The sequence below is a fragment of the Amphiprion ocellaris genome, chromosome 11 (genome assembly GCF_022539595.1).
Source record: "Amphiprion ocellaris isolate individual 3 ecotype Okinawa chromosome 11, ASM2253959v1, whole genome shotgun sequence".
Taxonomy (NCBI): domain Eukaryota; kingdom Metazoa; phylum Chordata; class Actinopteri; family Pomacentridae; genus Amphiprion; species Amphiprion ocellaris.
Genome location: NC_072776.1, coordinates 2316461 through 2335168, shown reverse-complemented (window position 1 = coordinate 2335168; position 18708 = coordinate 2316461). Strand labels below are relative to the sequence as shown.

The 18708-nt window shown below is 39.7% G+C and overlaps 1 protein-coding gene across 2 annotated transcripts in view; it reads left to right on the top strand.

Annotated features, from left to right (window-relative positions):
• The window catches only part of si:dkey-100n23.5 (cyclic AMP receptor 4), a 66242-nt gene that overhangs the window by 42954 nt on the left and 4580 nt on the right, over nt 1-18708 (top strand). For both annotated transcript variants that reach the window (XM_055014951.1, XM_055014952.1), the window contains one exon: nt 5244-5391. In XM_055014951.1, the coding sequence (XP_054870926.1) occupies nt 5244-5391 (148 nt within the window). The remainder of the gene's footprint in view (nt 1-5243; nt 5392-18708) is intronic.

Below are 18708 nucleotides of genomic sequence, written 5' to 3'. Positions count from 1 at the left end.
CCTCCTCTGCTTTTTAGTCTTTTTCATTCAGCCTCACTCCTTTACCGCTTTGCCCTCCTCCTCTCTCCTCCTCCTCCTCCTCCTCTATCGCTCTCGGCCCTCGTTCCCCTTCACAGCCTCACTCTTCCACATTTTCACCTCTTTATCGTGCTCTCCTTTCCCCTCTCTCTCCCTCCTGTGCGGTGCTGTTTTCTCCGTCACTTGTCTCTCGCCGCCCCCCCACCTTCCTGCCTCCCTTCCTCTCCCTCTCGCCTGCTCTCTCTTTCTTCCTTTCATTTTGCTCTCCGTCTCTCCCTCGATGGAGGGGAAAGGCTCTTCGCCTCTAATTGCGGCTGTTCCGTTGCCATGGCGCGTGTTGCTCAGCGCTGTGAGGTGCTGTCTGTGTGTCTGTGTGTCTGTGTGTGTCTGTGTGTGTGTGTGTGTGTGTGTGTGTGTGTGTGTGTGTGTGTGTGTGTGTGTGTGTGTGTGTGGCAGGCAGATGATTGCTTGCTGCCAGCTCTCGTTTCCCGGACGCCGATCGCGTTTCTTTGCGGCAGCAGGGGAAAAAAAAATGAGACGCCAGAAATAGCCCCCCTTCACACAGACCCACTCACTCTCACCGCTGCGCTGTCAGAGACAAACACACACACACACACACACACACACACACACACACACACACACACACACACACACACACACACACACACACACACACACACACACACACACACACACACACACACACACAAACATTCACAAGCATTCACTGCATTTCCTCTCCTCCTGACAGCCTGAATGCATGTGACCCGGGTTAGACTGCATGTAGACACCTTTTCGCACATGCACAGGCGGCGACGTGCGTTTGCGCGCCCGCATGCGTCCGACTTCCTCCCTGTGCGTGCATGTGTGTGCGCTTCCTGCGTCTCTTAGGAGGTTGTGTGGGACTCCTGATTTATTTCACCTTTAATGGGAAGTGAAATGAATGTGAGCAGCAGCTGGTCTGGTCCTCGGAGATACGGCGGTAGGCTAACCCAGAAAACAGGCAGCGCTGCTCTGAAACGGTCCTTACTCTGACAAGCACCAGGACACGCCACTCCATGCTCCACTAGCTGCACTGTTGGTTTTATTTTAAGCCGTACTTAGACGTCTAGTTGACACCTTCACCCAGAACGAGAGCAGGTAGGTTCTCGTTACAGGTTCATCCCCAACCTCTGGCCAACCCAACGTGTGGTTTTCCTGCTGTCAAAACTTTTCAGAAGCTCAGTGGAAAGTAAATGGAGACAGATTAATAGCAAATAAACCTTGAAACCTCACACTGCAAAAGAGGATAAGAGAGGATTATAACCAGATTTGTGGACGAATCTCCATAATCATCTTCTGTGTTGTTCTCCTGCAGTTCTCGCTGGGTTTTTAATGGAAAGAGAAAAAAAAACTGCTCGTGTTTGTACTTGCTTAGTCTGATAAAGTTAAAGTGCTTGAAACCTGTAATTTTATGGTTTAACCAAGATGTTTACCAAAATCAAAGTCCAACCAAATTATATCAACAGCTTAGATCAATCTGTTCCTTCAGATATGCTAAGAACAAAAACAGTTTTTATTGTTAGAGATGTCCCTAGATCTTCCCAACTATTGGTATTAAAAGAAATGTATATTTTTGAGTCCATTCCTACACCTCGGATGGCAAAAATACACGGATTTGCTCAGTTCAGACCCCAACAAATCTGTTATCTCTCATGTCTTGTTAGCAAAGATCAGCGTAAAAGATATTCAGCTAGCAGCTTCTTATTTCTCATTCAAGTGCTGGCAGTTGTGTTACGTGGTTAAAATGACAAAAGTTGCTGGCAGCAGATCCTTAATTAACATTAATTCTGCCAATAACTTGATGGCAGGCCAGTATAGAAATTATCTGTTCCATGTCCTGCTTTAACACCACTGTGCAACCAACGAGTGGACTGAGAGTGAGACGTATGACATCCATAATTTAAATCTAATTTCATAGTTTTGAGCCAGAATTTTCGGTATATGGATTAAGTAGCTTCTGAAGAAGGAGGTATTCCAAATTTTTAAATACGTCACACACATATTTGTTCAACATTTTGGATATTATTTCTAAAACCAAGAGTCTGTAAATGCTCCTTTTAAAGGATTTGGGATTGGGATCAGGGCCAAAAAACAAAACAAAAACTGACAATATTACTTATGAGCATCCAGTTGTTGTCGTAGAAAATGAGAAATGATGGAAGTTTTGGTTGCAGATGAAGAAGAAATGTTCAGGAAACTGATGCCATGTTGCGGGCACACTTCAGTAAAGACAAAAATAAGATGAATGTAAATGCTTTTGTACTATTTTGGCAGCTTTGATCATAAAAAACAAGGCAATTCAGAGAATTTTTTCAGTCAAACCTCTTTGTCCACTTAAAGTCTATCATGACTTACTGTGTGGAAGACTGTATTTCAGTTAAAGGGGTGAAGTTTGGTTTGGTAGGTTTAAAGAAATGGTTAAAAAATATTTAAATGTTCAAATTTAAAAATGTAGAGTCACATTTGAGTGTAAGAGCACATCATGCTTGTTTTTTTTATTTTATTTTTTTGATGTCAGCTTTTGATGTAAAACCACCCAGCACAATAAATTTCAATCTATACCATTTTATTCTGGTTACATTTTATGTTGAATTATTGGGTTTTTTTCTTCTGGTGTTTTTGTGTAATTTGGTTTTTGATTCTTTTTTCAATTTTAAGTGTTCCAATATGTTACATATTACAACTTGCACATGGCAAAAAGCAAGAACAGAAAATTACAAACTTAACAGAAAAAATGTCAGGACTCCATGCTGTCTATAATCTATTCATTTAGTTACATTTTTGTTTCATGGGTTCATTTTCACTCAGAGATCAGAGTCCAGTTACATAAAGAGGATCCTGTTTAGGTTATTGAGACCAAGGTAAATTTGGTAATCGTCATCATATGAAAAATGACGATGCAGCCATTGCAGAAGTACCAAAAATTGCAATTCCTTGAATGGCCACTTGAGGCTGATTCCAAAAATGAGTAAATCTCTGTACATCTCCATGTCAAAACTCTCAATTTTAAATCAAAAATGAACATGTTTACTGTCTGGTGCAAAAAAAAGGTTTCGGTCTCCATAGTTAAGTTTCTTATTCATGAGAACTCTGCAGTGTGTGAATTTTTATGTAACTCACTTGTTGAAAAGTACATTAAGGCTTAAAATTATGCATAATTGAGGGCGTGGCGACTTTGAGTGACAGGTGGACCTGTCAGTAAACACCCATCTATGAGTGACGTCAGAGAGGGTCTGTTCATATTTATATACCGTTATATCGGCCAGCCAAAAACCATAGTATTGTCACCATAATTGCAATCCCTTTGTGAGGTTACCATAAATAAATATAACCGTGACTAAAGTGATCATCGACCACATTTCTCAAGTATTTTACCTGCATCTCATGACGTATAACATTATTGCTGGTAGCCATGTGCTTTTCTGTTCTTACATTGTTCTTGCACAATGTGTTAAAATCGATTACCTGTTGGGTTTTTAGCACTTTGACCATTTGTCATCCAAGGAAACTCTCTTAAAGGATATTTGTGCCAATATAGTCAATGTTTCTCTTAATGCCAACAAATCCCATTGAGAGACTTAAACCTGTGACAGATTTCTCCAGTCTGTGCAGCCAAAGCCTCATTTATTGTCCAAAAACTTTCGGTACGTGTGGAGTCAGGTCGATAATGTCCCGGTGTTGTAAATACCAGTGTCTAATAATCCACAGCTGACATTTGTTAAAAACTGTAGTCGCCTACTGTTGTAGGAAATCACTCTGACTTTAAGACTCGACAGCCGCTGCCCTTGATGTTTTCATCTTGTGTTGGTCTGTTGGACTAGAAAGTAATGCTGTTTTAATAGTGCTGGTTAGGCTGGTTTGGTTCGGCACCAGTGGAAATTTTGGCATACGTGCCTTATTTTTAGTACCTTGGCTAGTGTCACTGTTAGCCATCGAGGCTTGTTTGTTCATGTTCAGTGATGTCTCAATATTGGCAGAAGTGCTGTGTAGTGATTCATGTGGAGGATGGCTCAAAACACAACATCACTGCTATTGCCAAAGATTTCACCAAAACCATTACCATTTGAAAAACTGGCAGCAGTTCCCACCCTCCAACTGTGTGAGTCATGTTGGGACGAGTGACTGTAACGTCTCACGTAATTCCTCGTAACCGCAATACAACGGCGGTTCTCTTTCTCAAATGGTTGGGGGCAGGAAACTCGCTCAGGGACGAGTTTCCCGACCAAGAGGTCAACCACCAGTGGCCACTTAGTTCACGCTGCACACCCAACCCAGGAGCACAACGCATGCAGAAAACGCCACGAGCCGTGCACGGTTTGATTCTCCGGCTAATAGATCAATAAAAGACATTAGTGGCGGGCTAGCCCAGCGAGCAGCGCTAATACAGGGTTAATCCAGGGTTAATGGCTAAGCAGCATCATTCTCAGAGGCAGCCATTAGTTCTCAGCCATGCCGTACAATATCAGGTTCTTCTCCTCGTTGTGCCCCGGGTTCCCAGGAACAGGGAGGGAAATTGAAAAGAGAGGAACAGAGGATCGCCCTCGTGAGTCGAGATGAAAATGAGATATCCAGATAGATGAAACCGAATGCAAAGAAACGGGGAGAAATATCTGAGGGAGGCTGAGCAGTGTGTCGGAAGCATGCGCGGAATGGATAAGGAGGACGAGATGGGACGGTGAAATTATGGTCAGGAGAGGCAGGAAGCTGAGAGGAGAGAAAGGGGTGAGAAGGAGAGGAAGGGAGTTGAGCGCTACACATCTCCCTGTCCTTGTAAAGTGCTGCGTGCTGTCGAAGCGGCAGCCAAGAATGTGTCAGCCCAGCCGTCTCACGCTGCCTAATGGGCTCTTAAACGCTGATATAAAGCTCACTCGCTCTTTCGCCCTCCCCTTTTCCTCTCTCTCTCTCCCTCTTTTTCTGCCTCCGCCACTCGCTCTCATTACCTCTCGTTCTCACCCTGTCCCTCACTCTGTCACTCACTTGTCCTCTGCCTCTCTTTCACTCTCTCTCTGTTGCTCTATCAACCCTGTCTTTCCATTTTTTCCTGTTGCTGTCTGTCTTCCCCCAACCCCCCGACTTCTCCTTCAATTACTCCGGCCTCACCTCTGAAGCTCTCTTTATTTAAAACTTTTTAATGGATGAACTTAATACTTCTCTGTCTGTTTCTCTTTCTTCTGGGCCAGGCTCCATAACGCCTTCTACCCTGAGGATCCATCCTTCCCCCTCACCCTGTTGCACGTCCTGTCAGCACCACTCCATGGTTTGGCCAACGCGTTCGTCTTTGGCCTGGATAGGGATTGGTGGAGCCTACTGAGTCCAACTGGCTTGCAGGTAAAGAGAATGCACATCAATGGCACCGTTGAGACAAACATGTATATGTAAAGACTACTTTTAAACCGTCGCCACATTTTTATACACTCCCAAGTCATTTTTTCACAGAAGACATAACAATTCTGACTAGGCTGGTCCTGCTAACGTTTCAGTTACAGCATGGAGACACTTGTTGACAACACAACCATGATATTAGATGTTACATAGATGGTGTTAACATGGACGTGAGTTTCGTGGTTACGAGGCTTATACATTCAGGACGAGACGCACAGAACTGGAATTAAAGTTCCTATTGTTAATCTGACATCCTTGTAACCATGAACCTAAAATTCTCTTGACTGAGTTTTGACTGGGCTTGTTTCATTTTAATTGTTGGAAAACTGCCACCCCGTAACTCATCCGCTATGGATTTGTTGACATCAACATTTCAGTAATTTCTCTCTTTTAACCCTTGTGTTGTCTGCATTTTACCCGCGCCAAAAAATATTGTTTCCTTGTCTGAAAAAATTCCAAACATTCTTCAGCAAAAAATTCCCCAAATTTCTGAAAATTTGCAAAATCTTAACGAAGAAAATTCCAATAATTCCCTAAACGTTTTATTTTCTTGTAAATATTTTCAAAAATTTGCAAAAATCTTCCAAAAAAATCCAAAAAATATCTAAAGTGATAACATATATATCAGTAAAAGTTCTGTTTTCTTTAAGAACATTCACAAAAAAATCAATCAAAATCCAGTGAATTTCACTGGATTTTGATTGATTTTTTTTGGTATATGTTCTTAAAGAACCATTTTTTTAACATTTCTTTTTTTCCACCAAAAAAATGTTCAAAAATTTCCCAAAACTGTTGAAAATGCGGACATAAAAATATATTTTTTTCCACATTTTCAAACTTTAAAACAGGTCAATTAACTGTCTTTTTATTAATGTTGGTGTTCAGTTATAAGTCAGGGAACAGCAAAGATATTACAATACTTCCTGAGGTAGACCTCGATGTCTGTACCAAATTTGATGGCAATCCATTCAACAGCAGTAGACCCATTTTAGTCCTAACCAAAAACATGGGCCTCGTGTTGCCATTTGGTGAAAATATAAGGGTCACTGGAGTCACTAATGTGAATTGTGTGGAGACCATGAATGTCTCGGAGAAAGTTTGTTTTGTAGATATTTAATGGCAGACTAACATTGTCATTCTTGGCGCTAGCATAGTTAAAAAGCCCTTACTTTAACAGATATATGCAGTCAGCAATGTCACAGATTCCACGTCTGAAAGGGCTTTATAAACCTCTGAATGCCATCTGTCCTCTGCAGTGTACCTTTGCTTAGTCCTTTCAGGGTCACAGGTGGCTAAAGCCCATCCCAGCATGCTCTGGGTGAAAAGCATATAAATGAATGGCTGAATTATTAGTTTTTCTTCGGTGTTTTTCAGTGCCTGGATGCTTTAAATGCTGTGAATTATTTTGCCTTTCTGGCGATGCTTATGTGAAGTCAGCTGTCAGCTGAAGTAAAAGCGTATTTAGAGACAAATAACTTCACGTGACAAATATACTGGATTAGACTAGAGGTTTAATCACTAAAGGTTTAAAAACAGACACATTCACTGAATCATCCATGTGTCCTTGTTGGATCATTTATTGCTTAGCCTTTTGTGTACAACCCATTTAATCTGACTGAACCATTTATATCATCAAGGAACATCAACAGGTCTCGGACCAGGCTTGTAATGAGCAGAAACCAAAATTTTTACCCGGGATGCAAAACCAAGAGAAAATACAGTCAAAGGTGAAGAGTTAGTGAGTCACCGTGCTGAAATTGGATTTTCAAAGTCACCAAACTCAGACCCTGATGAATTTATTGTTGAGTCATTGAGTCTAATTAACAAGTTTGTGGAGCAATGTGCAAGGCTTTTTTTTTTTGCCAAGGTCACAGTGTATGACGGATGTTCATGTAAACAATTGTGGCCACAGGGAAATTTGAAGTTTTCACAAATTTCAAACTGATCAGCTGATTGATGGTCAATATAGAAGTTTCCATAGTGTCACTGGAACAAGTCAACTTGGTGTCTGTTGGTATTTAGACACTCAAGTCTCTCGTGAAGGGAAATGATGGCTCAGGGTGGAATAGGATTAGGCTAGGTATTTTAAAATTCTTTTTCTTTGATACTGATGTATACTGATCAAAACTTTTAAACTCCCTATGTAATATTTTGTTAAATTCCATCCATTCTTTCCAACACCTCGACAACAGAATGCACTATATTGAAAATGATAATATGCAGTGGAGAATGGGGCCATTGTTTGTCCACCATTTACAGAAAATTTGGGCAACAAAATCCGTACAGATGTCCCACTATGTTGTCTAAAAATATTTCTGGAAAGTAAGTGGTGAAGTTGGTCACATTCGACTGCCTTTGAATGAATAGATAGATAGATAGATAGATAGATAGATAGATAGATAGATAGATAGATAGATAGATAGATAGATAGATAGATAGATAGATAGATAGATAGATAGATAGAAAAACTTTGTCTGTCCCAAACAAGGCTCCAGCAATAAAAATACAACACATAAAAACACACTTAAAACACGAGCTCACAAAGTAGACGTCTAAAAGGAATGTAGTGCAACAATTAAATCCACATTAAAAATCAGTTTTGCATAGTTTTTACTGTATTTCAATCAGCAACAGTGTCATTATTTTACAGTTATTTGTCATTATTGATAAAATAATTGTGTATATTAAGGATTGAAAATGGTAAACAATTGTTTTACTGGTTATTTTGCAGCTTTTCCCAGTTTAGTGAAATTATATCTGTGATATCTAGTAAAGTCACAGAAAAAAAAAGTATTAATTTACATGTTGACTGAACAGAAACGGAAAAATACACTTTTTAACTGCATTTATAGTTGAGAAGATACTGTTACTTTACGGCTACTTGCCATTATTTCCACAATTTTTTTTGCTGCATTTTTTTTTTTTTTTTTTACCGGACTTATCTTCTGGCACCCTTGCTGCCAGATTTTCAGGTTTTTACTGGATTTTTTTTTGACAATGTGACTCTACAAGGATTACAGTAGCTCGGCTGTAGCGTGCATGCGGGGAATATCTAGACAACAATCTATTATATACTGTATGTATGAGAATGTGTGAGCTTGAAGTAATATAACAACAGCTATACGTCTGTGGTGTGCATGACTACTTTGAAGCATCCGCTTTAATAGGGCCACCCCACAGGAAACATTTAGATAAATAGGTGATGCTAATTCTTCGGTCTGTGCCATTAAACAGATGAAGAGGAAGAGATCACAACGAGATAATGTACTTTAAAGAGCCACAGTCAAATTTCAAATGAATGAAAAGGATGTAGAAAGATCTTTAAGTGGAAATTTAAGTTGCATGTCTCTTGTATTTCATCTTTAACTCTCCTGTTGTCCTCATTTACAGGCACCAAAAAAATACTGTTTCCTTGTCTGAAAAAAAATCCAAAAATTCTGCAAAAAAATTCCCCAAATTTCTGAAAATTTGCAAAACCTTCAGGAAGAAAATTCCAATCATTCCTTAAAAGTTTCCCTTAAAGCTTTATTTCAAAAAATCCCCCAAATTTGGCAAGAAAATTCTTGTAAATATTTTCAAAAAATGAGTAAAAATCTTCCAAAAAAATCCTAAAAATATCGAAAGTGATTCCATATATATCAGTAAAACTTCTGTTTTCTTTAAGAACATTCACATAAAAATCAACCAAAATCTTAAGAAACATTTTACCATTTCTTTTTTTCCACCAAAAAATGTTCAAAGATTTCCCAAAAATGTTGAAAATGTGGACATCAGAAGTTTCACTGTGAAAATATTTTTTTTCTCCACATTTTCAAACTTTAGAACGGGTCAATTTTGACCCGCAGGACGACACGATTAACCAGCTTTTTCCATTCCACTTGACTGCATTTAGTTTGTTTTTTTCCACCTTAGCTAAGAGACGTTTTCTGGAGGGGAATTTCTGAAAATCTCTCTCAAGATTTTATGTGTAAATTAAACAGTGAATCCACACGTATTTTGATGTTCATAGCCAAATACACAGGCAATATACTTTAGCGTGTAAATGTAAAGGAACTAGAATTTTCTGACACATGAATAAGACTTTACACAGCAAAAAATGAGATTATTAATTAGAGTATTGTAGATTTAAGTCCAAAAGATTTTACAATCTAGTAATTGACTTATTGCTTAGAGAAAATGTGAACATCCACTAATTGTTTTTGGATTGTTGGCCAGTATATTTAAATATAGGAAAAATCATTAGTTAACTATTAAAATGGTTATCAGGATGCAGTCCCAAAAATATTGCTAATTCACTTTACATCATAATAAATGTGCAAGAATGTTAAATTCAAAGAACCCAAGTGCTTGTGCTAATTTCCCAAAAATTCTCCTACCTACTACATATTTTCTCCCTGCTCTTCCTCCTGAGAAATAATTGCTTCAGAATTTGCAATTAGACTATTTAACTTCCCACATTGCCTGCTGCCATCTGTCACAGGTGTTCACTCATCACCTATACAGGGAATAATTGTTGGGTCTGATACCAAAACGGTCTTTTTCAAATCGTAATATTAGAATTCAGTGACTTTATTTTCCATCTCACTCTCCAAATCAGCTTTTAGGAAAATGTAATGAGGACAAAATTATCAGAAAAGATTATCTAGTTGTTGTTTATTTTTTTTCCCCCACACACGTTTGGACCTCAAACCCCATTGGTTGCATTTCAATAAACACCGCAATCAATATAGTTCTCCACAGATTTGTCTCAATCTGCAAACATTGACTGTACCTGCAGATTCGAGCCGGAGCTGATATTGAACCAAAACTCTCTGTGGTCTGAGTTCACGTGTGCACACAAACACACACACACACACACACACACACACACACACACACACACACACACACACACACACACACACACAAATGTTGTCACCTACTCAGTATCGCCAGCCACGCTGATAACGGGTCATGAGCACAGTGTGGAAGAGTGGAATGTGTGGTATGACCTTCAACCCAAATGTCAATGTTGCACTGTGGTGAGTTAGGAGGGAGACACAGAGAGACAGAGGAGTGAAATGGAATCTCAATGTGTTCGTAAATCACAGACAAAATGCTGTTTGTGTGTGTCAGAGGCGGGAGAGGCAGAGAGAGGAGGTGAGGAAGGAGACGACGGAGGCAGCGAGAGGGAGACAGGCGGCGTGTGTGTTCGTGCGCTATCGTGACTAACAGCCGGTTGTTATTCATCTTGGCATGCGGCTCCCAGCAGCCCCCACACATCAGGTGTGAGATTGGCGGGGGAGAGGAGGGGTGAGGGAGGGGAGGAGGAGGCGACGGCGATGGATGGGGTGAGGTGGCGGTGGCAGCGGTGGAGGGTGGGGGGGTTGTAACAGCGTCAAAACATTCCTCTGTCAATGCGACGAATCTGTGCTTTTGTACCAGACAGCCCCCCACCACCAGCACCAGCAGCAGCAGCTCTCCTAACCCTGACTGCTGGCGCTCGCTCGGCGGCTCTTACTGTCTCTGCTGCTGTTTGCCTGCGGTGCATTTGCATGATTTAAAGGATAGGCGCCAATGCTTTATTTATTTATTTATTTATTTAGCACCCGAAGCTCCCGTCGTGCCCTACTCGCTACGTACCACATGCACTTTCAAAGTTGTTGGCTTGTAATCGTTCCTCACTTTCATTTCGGACCTGAAGTGACCCCAGTCCCTGCGATTGATTCTGTTTACAAAAATAGGTTAGTGCTAAAGTTTCACCCCACTATGTTACTGCAATGAAAAACCAATGTTCTGTGAGGTTTCATATCCCTGTTTTATGGATTCACCAATATGTTTTTTCAGGGTCAATACTGATTATAGGGAATCAAGAAATACCAATATCCAGTATTTAGAACCATTACTATTAGATATTAACAGCTTGTTTTGTCTTTCTTCTAACTTGGCTGCTAGCGTAACCAAGCTCTTTAACTGTTATCTTAGCCTTAGACACTGTGAAATGTCCTCATTTTCTGATTTGTGGCTGTACTTGTTTAGCTTTTGTGGGTTGTGTCTCAGTTGCTAAAGATAATCTTACTTTAGGAAGATGTTACATCACTCCACATAGCGTTAACCACTTGCTAAGAGGCACGACAAACCTCTTATTGATAGCCTTAGCCTAGCACCGCCAGCGAAATAAGTTCTGGTTGCACTGACACCAACAAGTAAATGAATCTAGCAAACACTTGGGTGCATTTTTGGTCTTGTTTTAGTCATTTCTGCACCTGTAGCTTGGTTCCAGATTTTATAATAACTGTCTGCAATGTTGTTGTGTTCGGTGACTCAAACAAGTCTGCTTAGTATTTTATCAGAACTTATCTCCAGGGTTTTGAATTAAATTAGTCTTTGGCCCCTGTATTGTGTTGCTTCTTTGTGTTTTGCTTGGTGTCTTCCCTAACTCTTTTAAACTTAACATAGCCTTTGCATTTGGAGTAAGCCATGTGTTTAGGGTCAGGGAAAGGTTTACAAATTTTAAGAATGAAAAAGTCTAAACTAGAGATTTATTTGTTGTAATACCGCAAATGACTGCTGTGGTGAACTGGTACCAATGCTGAGTGCTAGCACCATATTCAGATCTCTCATTACATTCAAGTTTTGCTGCCATCATTGTGTATTTTCCACTGCTTGGGGAACCTTGATGATTTGGACATCGTCTTCCTGCATAACTAGTCAGTTTGCTACTTTCATAAAAAGCTTAAAACATTATTTCACGTTTTCTCAGACCTTGTCAAAAAATATTTGAATAACTGCTCCTAGAAACTGCTTCCATGTCAACTAGAAAAGATGTGACAGATGGGAAGCATCACTAAATTTAATGGCTTTTCAGCCTGCTCATTAGGCACTGGTATAGCATTGTAGATAATAGTAGGTTTCCCTGGTATAGAGATGCAGAGGAGTGAGTCCTCTTCATTAGAGACAATAAGAGAGCAGCGGAGTATTCTCACATCTGTACATTATCTTTTGGTCTTATAATGTAAATAAAAAATATGACAGTAAAGGTGCCAGAAGAAAATATATTCAAAAACTGTGGAATATTCTAACATTCAAAAACTGCAATAACATGAAAATAACACCAAACATCTGTAAAATAACACTATAATTTAAATACCATAAAACAGTGTAATTTTTCAAACACACATTAAGTAAAATAACAAATTACTGTCTGTAAAATACAAATTTTTAATACAGACATTATTTGAAGTTTTGTCCTGTTTTTTGTATTTTTTTCTTCTACAGTTAACATGAAAATTAATACTTATGTGATTTTACTAGATATTGTTTGTAATTTTATAAAACAGGGAAATCTGTAAAATTACAATCATATTTTTACATACATTAGTATTTGTAAAAATCCAGAATTTTGATGTCAACGTTATTTACAGATTTGCTTCCTTTAGAGATAACATGTAAATTCATACTTTTTTGTGTGATTTTTAAGATATGCCTGCAATTTCAGAAAACAAAATAACAACAATTTTACAAATAATTTTGCCATTTTTGTAGCTCCTAACATACATTTTTTTCTTTTAAATAATGACAAATATCTGTAAAATAATAATAATCTGCTGATTTAAATAAAGAAAAAAGAAGAAGATAACCTGTTGTTCTGTGGTTTTACTCAATATTGTCTGATATTTTGCAAAACAGGTAAAATTACGTATTTTTTGATGAATAAAAGCAGTTTTTAAAAAGTCAAATTTTTACGGTTACACTTTAATATTTGTAAAAATACCGATTTTTCATGTCCACATTATTTACAGACTTGCTTCCTTTAGAGTTTACATGTAAATTCATACTTTTTTTCTGTGATTTTTCAGATAATGGATGTAATTTAACAAAATGGAAAAAATCTGTAAAACCACAATTTAAAAAATGATTTGCTATTTTTGAATTCCTAACATACACATTTAATTAATACAAATTAATACTTATTAAATACAAATTTTTAACGTTAAAATGTTTTACAGTCTTGACCTGTTGTTTTTCTGTGATTTTACTAGATATTGTCTGTTCTTAAACAGCTAAAATCTGCAAAGTAGCATTAAATTTTTCAAAAAGAAAACAGTTTACCAACAATTTGAACAACTATTTAAAAGAAAATCTCTTATAACTCGATAGACTGTCGCAGGCATTCAGTTAGAATATGGTCAGTAAAATCACCTCCGGTTCTTAATTCATTTTTAGACAGTGTTTCCAAATTGGAGCTGTTAACTTTTTCAAATAAAAAGTGCTGCATACTCCCACGCTCTTTTCTCTCAATTTTTTGTTCAGTCAGATGGTGACCTTTAAGACCAGAGGACCTCACTGCCAGTTTTGCTTCATACCACAACTCAGTGGACTGCAAACATGACTGAATGGTTTCTCGAACGGTGCACTGGAATGAGGCTGCGGAAATAGAGCCTCTTTTTCTGTTGATTGAACTGGAATTAAATCATGAGGCCAAAACTCAAACCGAGTTAAAGATTCCCCGAGGTTGCCATCCCGCTTTGCTTCAACGAGGCTTCAGCAGTCGGGTTTAGTCCAACTTGTACTAAAACTTACACTAAGCAGCCTCCTGTGGTTCCATGTGTTCAGATAATCAGGTTATTACAGTCCACATCAGCTCGTTGTTTGATTTCCTCCAATTTTTTTTCAGTTAACCTGTTTTTTTCTTGCATGTAAACGTTCTCCGGCGTCTCTGCTTCACATGTTTTGATTTCTCTGGTCGTCTGTTTGTTTCCTCTCTTTCACAGCACTCTTCTCTTCCTCCCTCTCTGCCTAGCTCCATCTCAATCTCTCTGTTCTTCACGTCTCTTTTCTCCATCTCCTACCCTGTTACAGCATTTCTGGCATTTATCTCTGTTACATTATTTTTGCTGCTCTCCTTTGTGTAGCGTCTCCCTCCCACCTGTGTGCTCGCCGTCTCGTTCCCTCTCCCCCTCTTCCTCTCGCTCCATCCCTGATATTGATCTGCATTCTAGCCATACAGCTGAACCGCCTGTGGCTCTGCAATGAGCTCACATCTCACTTCTGCTTCTTCTTCTTCTTCTTCTTCTGTATGTATGCATGCAAGGAGTGTGCACGCAGGGGAAAAGCTGCTCCAAATCCCTGTATGTCTCCATATCGCTGCAATCTTAACACGACGCCAGCTAATTTAAAGAAATAAAAATAAAAATGCCGTTCATGTGTGGTGACGATGCGTGCCCACACAAGCGTTTTCAGGTCATTTTTGTATTTGGGCCAGTGAACATGGAAACTGTGCATCACAGCTGTCGTGTATTAAGGAGAGGGGCAGACAAAGCCTTGTTACTCTGCTGAGTCTCAGCTGTTTAAACTCCCCCCTCCTCACACCCACCACCGCCGCCGCTCTCTGCGATCTCTTCTACTGTGTTTTGTAATGTATTCCCCTCTGGCAGCACGCACAATAAAACCTTGGCGAATGGTCCAAAATGCAGCTGCACATCTGTGGTTCAACCAGCCAAAGACTTGACACTCTACTTTTCATTGCTCTCCTCCGGCTTCCTGTTCAAGTCACGGATGTTCGCCTACAGAATAGCCACTAGCACGTCACCCACACACCTGAACGTCACCTTTCAGGTGTATGAGTCTTCTTCACACAATCTGCAAATGAATTATGACTACTGTTATCACCAAGAGTCTTGAAATCTTAATCCAAACTCTTCCCTTGGAGGTGGAATGAGTAACCGAACTTGACTTGGTACACAGAGTCCCTTTTTGTCTCCAGAAATCACTTTAGGACATACCTCTTCTCAGAGTCCTTTCTCAAGATATCCTTTATCTCGCCCACCTACTCAAGTCCTTCTCAAAAATTTAAAAATGAAAGAAAGCACAGTTCATTAGCTGCGCACTGATATGCTGCTTCATGCACCTTTTGAAGTAAACTGAGTTCTTGAAGACTTCTCTTTGATCTCGTGTGGCTTGGATTGTACCTGACTTCTGCGTCCCATTTAACAAAAGCCAAGTCAGTTCATCTAAATTGCTCTTGGACTCTTGAACCAACTTAAAATAAGTTCTCATGCAATGACCAGATTGATGTTGCATGATCACAAGGACATCTGACAAAACCAACCTTAGTACAACTTAATGCAAAGATCTGCACTGTCTGATTGGTTATTTTGATATTTAAGGCCCTATTCGCACAGGATTAGTATTACCTCTGGACCAATGGTGATCTGCAATAATTGTGGAGGATGTCTGTGATCTTAATCCCGTGTGAATGCGTCATGTCTGTCATTTGTAAAGTAAAAATTCCACTGAAAATTCCATACCATATTTTTCCAAACACCGACGTCCTGTGATAATACTAGTCCCGTGAGAATCTGCATCTCAGTGATTGGGGGGTAGTTTAGTTGTTGTTGTTTTTTATTGTGTGCCTTCCTGGTTGAATTCTGGAGACTGCGGTGGAAATTGTTGACAGCATTTTAGGTGCAAATGCAGGAGTAGGCCGATACACAACAGGCCTATGGACCATTCACAGAAACGGCAAAATCAGATCAACAAGAAGAGGGAAATTTGGGAGGACATAGAGATGGATGACATGCATAGCAGCATGCGATATGAAACATTTTTATAGGCCTATCTTTCAACAGGCTGAATACAAAAGCCCCGACAACGCTGCCCGCTGTTCTCAAGTCACGCTGCTGCTTTGACATATTTACTGTTGCCATGACGACTACATACCATTTGACAACAGCGGATGTTGTGACGTGCTCATATTTGACATTATATCCAGGCTGTAATATCAGTAAATTCGAGTAAAATACAGACTTTGCTTATCCCATGCGAATGCACTGCAAGAAACACAGACGTTTGGGTAATTTACAAACTACCAGAGATCTCCAGGTAGTACTAACCCTGTGGGAATAGTACATATGAAAGGTTCAAAGACAACCAAAAGTTGTTGTCAAAGTTTGTCTTGTTCCCTGTTAACCCTTTAAAGAGCACTTATTGAAATACTTTGACATTCAAATTTCAACCCTAGAGTGTTATTGGAAGACGTAAGACTTTTTTACTTTTGAGACATTTTTCAAATTTTTTTATTTTCATGTTGAAATTCAAGGTCAGTAAAGTTATCATATATGGTTCATTGCCTGTTAGTGGTTAAAAAAAAAAAAAAATTCCAAGAAATGTATATATCATTAATTAGCACAACTACTCAACCATAAATTGTGTGAGTTTGGTCAACTAACCACGGTTAGTTTTGACGTTTCGACCGCAAATACGGAAGAGGACCGAGCAGCAAGTCCGCCTTTTTCCAGCTCCGGAGAAAGGAGAAAGTTTGATACGTTCCAGGCCTCTGCTGATTGGTCAAATGCCACGATGTTGTGTTCTCTAATGTAGAATGATCTTCGAAGATTGACTGGGTGGAAACCACATGCTTCTCCACCTCACTGAGAGATGGATATTTAATGTGTATGATGTTACCAAATATGATCACTTGCCCCACAAAGGGCCAGTTTTGGTTCTTTGGTTTTGGTCTCCCCATGCATTGACTGATGTGGATTTTAAATGTGGACAGTGGACGTGCTAACACTTTCATTTATTTTGTAAATGCATTAAGTCCTCATTACATCCAATTGCACCTGCGAACACAGAACACTAACTTGTAGATGTATTATACTGTTTTCTAATCTGCTGGGGTAACTCCATTTTCACAAATGCACAGTAGATTGGCATCTGTTGCGTATTTCCTGCATGCGCAATCCAGCACAGCATGCGCACCACGGCTCTCGTCTTAAATTTTTCTCGAAAACATGGATTTTGGAGCGCAGACTAATACGTGTCCACTAGATGTACTTTTCCTGCATGTAAACGCGCCACACCTGAAAATCTCCTGCTTGGTGGGTGTGTACCTGAGTAGCTGGTGTTCAACTCCTGCTTCCTTCTTCTCCAACTATCCTGCCCCTGATTGGACAAACGCATCGACTCAGAAGCTGTCTGCTCCTGGATTTTCTCTTATATTCTGAAAACAGTTCAGCAAAAAGTATTTCTGAAAGCATTTGAGGTGAGAAATAACCTGTGCAGGAGCTGAATCTGTCCTGGTTTTAGTTCACCAACGGCTAGTTTAGATGTTTGATGAAAGTTTGGTGATGCATCGGACCTCCTTACGCCGCATCGAATTTGCATCAAGTAGAAGTTGAGTCTACTTTATGCAAATGAGCTGTGGCCCACTCCAGGAAGATGCATCGGATTGCAGCTTGAAATGCACCGCAATCGGACCAGCATGCAACGCAGTGTGTTTCACATAGACAGTGAATGGGATGAGGGGAATTGCCAGATCTAGTGGACCGTAGCCTTTTGCCAAGATCTGTGTTGTCTGATGGGTTATTATGATATTTATGAGAGGTTCAGAGACAACCAAAAGTTGTCCTGTTGTCAAAGTTCCTGTCTTGTTCCCTGTTAAGGCCAGTTCATGGTTTCAGTCTCCCCATTGCGCTGACTAACGTGCACTGTACATACTGTAAATGCATTAAGTCCTGATTCCATCCCATTGCACCTGTGAACACAGAACACTGTTATTATACTACTGTCTAGTGTGTTGGAATAACTCCATTTTCACAAATGTGCAGTAGATTGGCATCTGCTGCGTATTTCCTACCTGCAGAATCCAGCACAGCATGTGCACCATGGCTCTCGCAGCGAGTTTTCCTCGTGAATTTTGGAGCGCAGACTGGGGAAGATGATAAATGTGTCACGTGGACACATTTAGGCCCATTGTTGTACTGAAAGTACAACAATGGGCCTTAGTATGCCATGCAGATGCATAGCTTTGACTGTCACACTGAACACAGAGACTCTGTGGATGCTTCTGAAAGACTGACCTTGTTCTTTTTACAGTGTATAGCAGCTACCTACCGACTGGGCTGCAGCACCGTGCTTCTGATTATTCCTGAGGTGTCCAGAGCACTGAGGAATAGGCTGCTGCTGCTGCATTTAGTAGCCTTCCTATCCAAAGCACAGTGCAGGGATACAACACATTATTTGTGAAGGATTTGGAACTTCTCACCAGCATGTATAAATCAAAGCACCCCAAAATTCTGCAGTGACTACACTGTAAACCAAATTGCAAAAAAAGGCCTGTGAATAAATACTGTAATGTTCAAAAACTGAAAATAATGGCAAGTATCTGTAAAATGATAGTTTTTTTTTTGCAGATTTACATACAGTATAACAGTGTAATTTTACGATCACACGTTGAAAAATACATATATTTTTGTTAAAATCCACATTTTTGATGTTTAC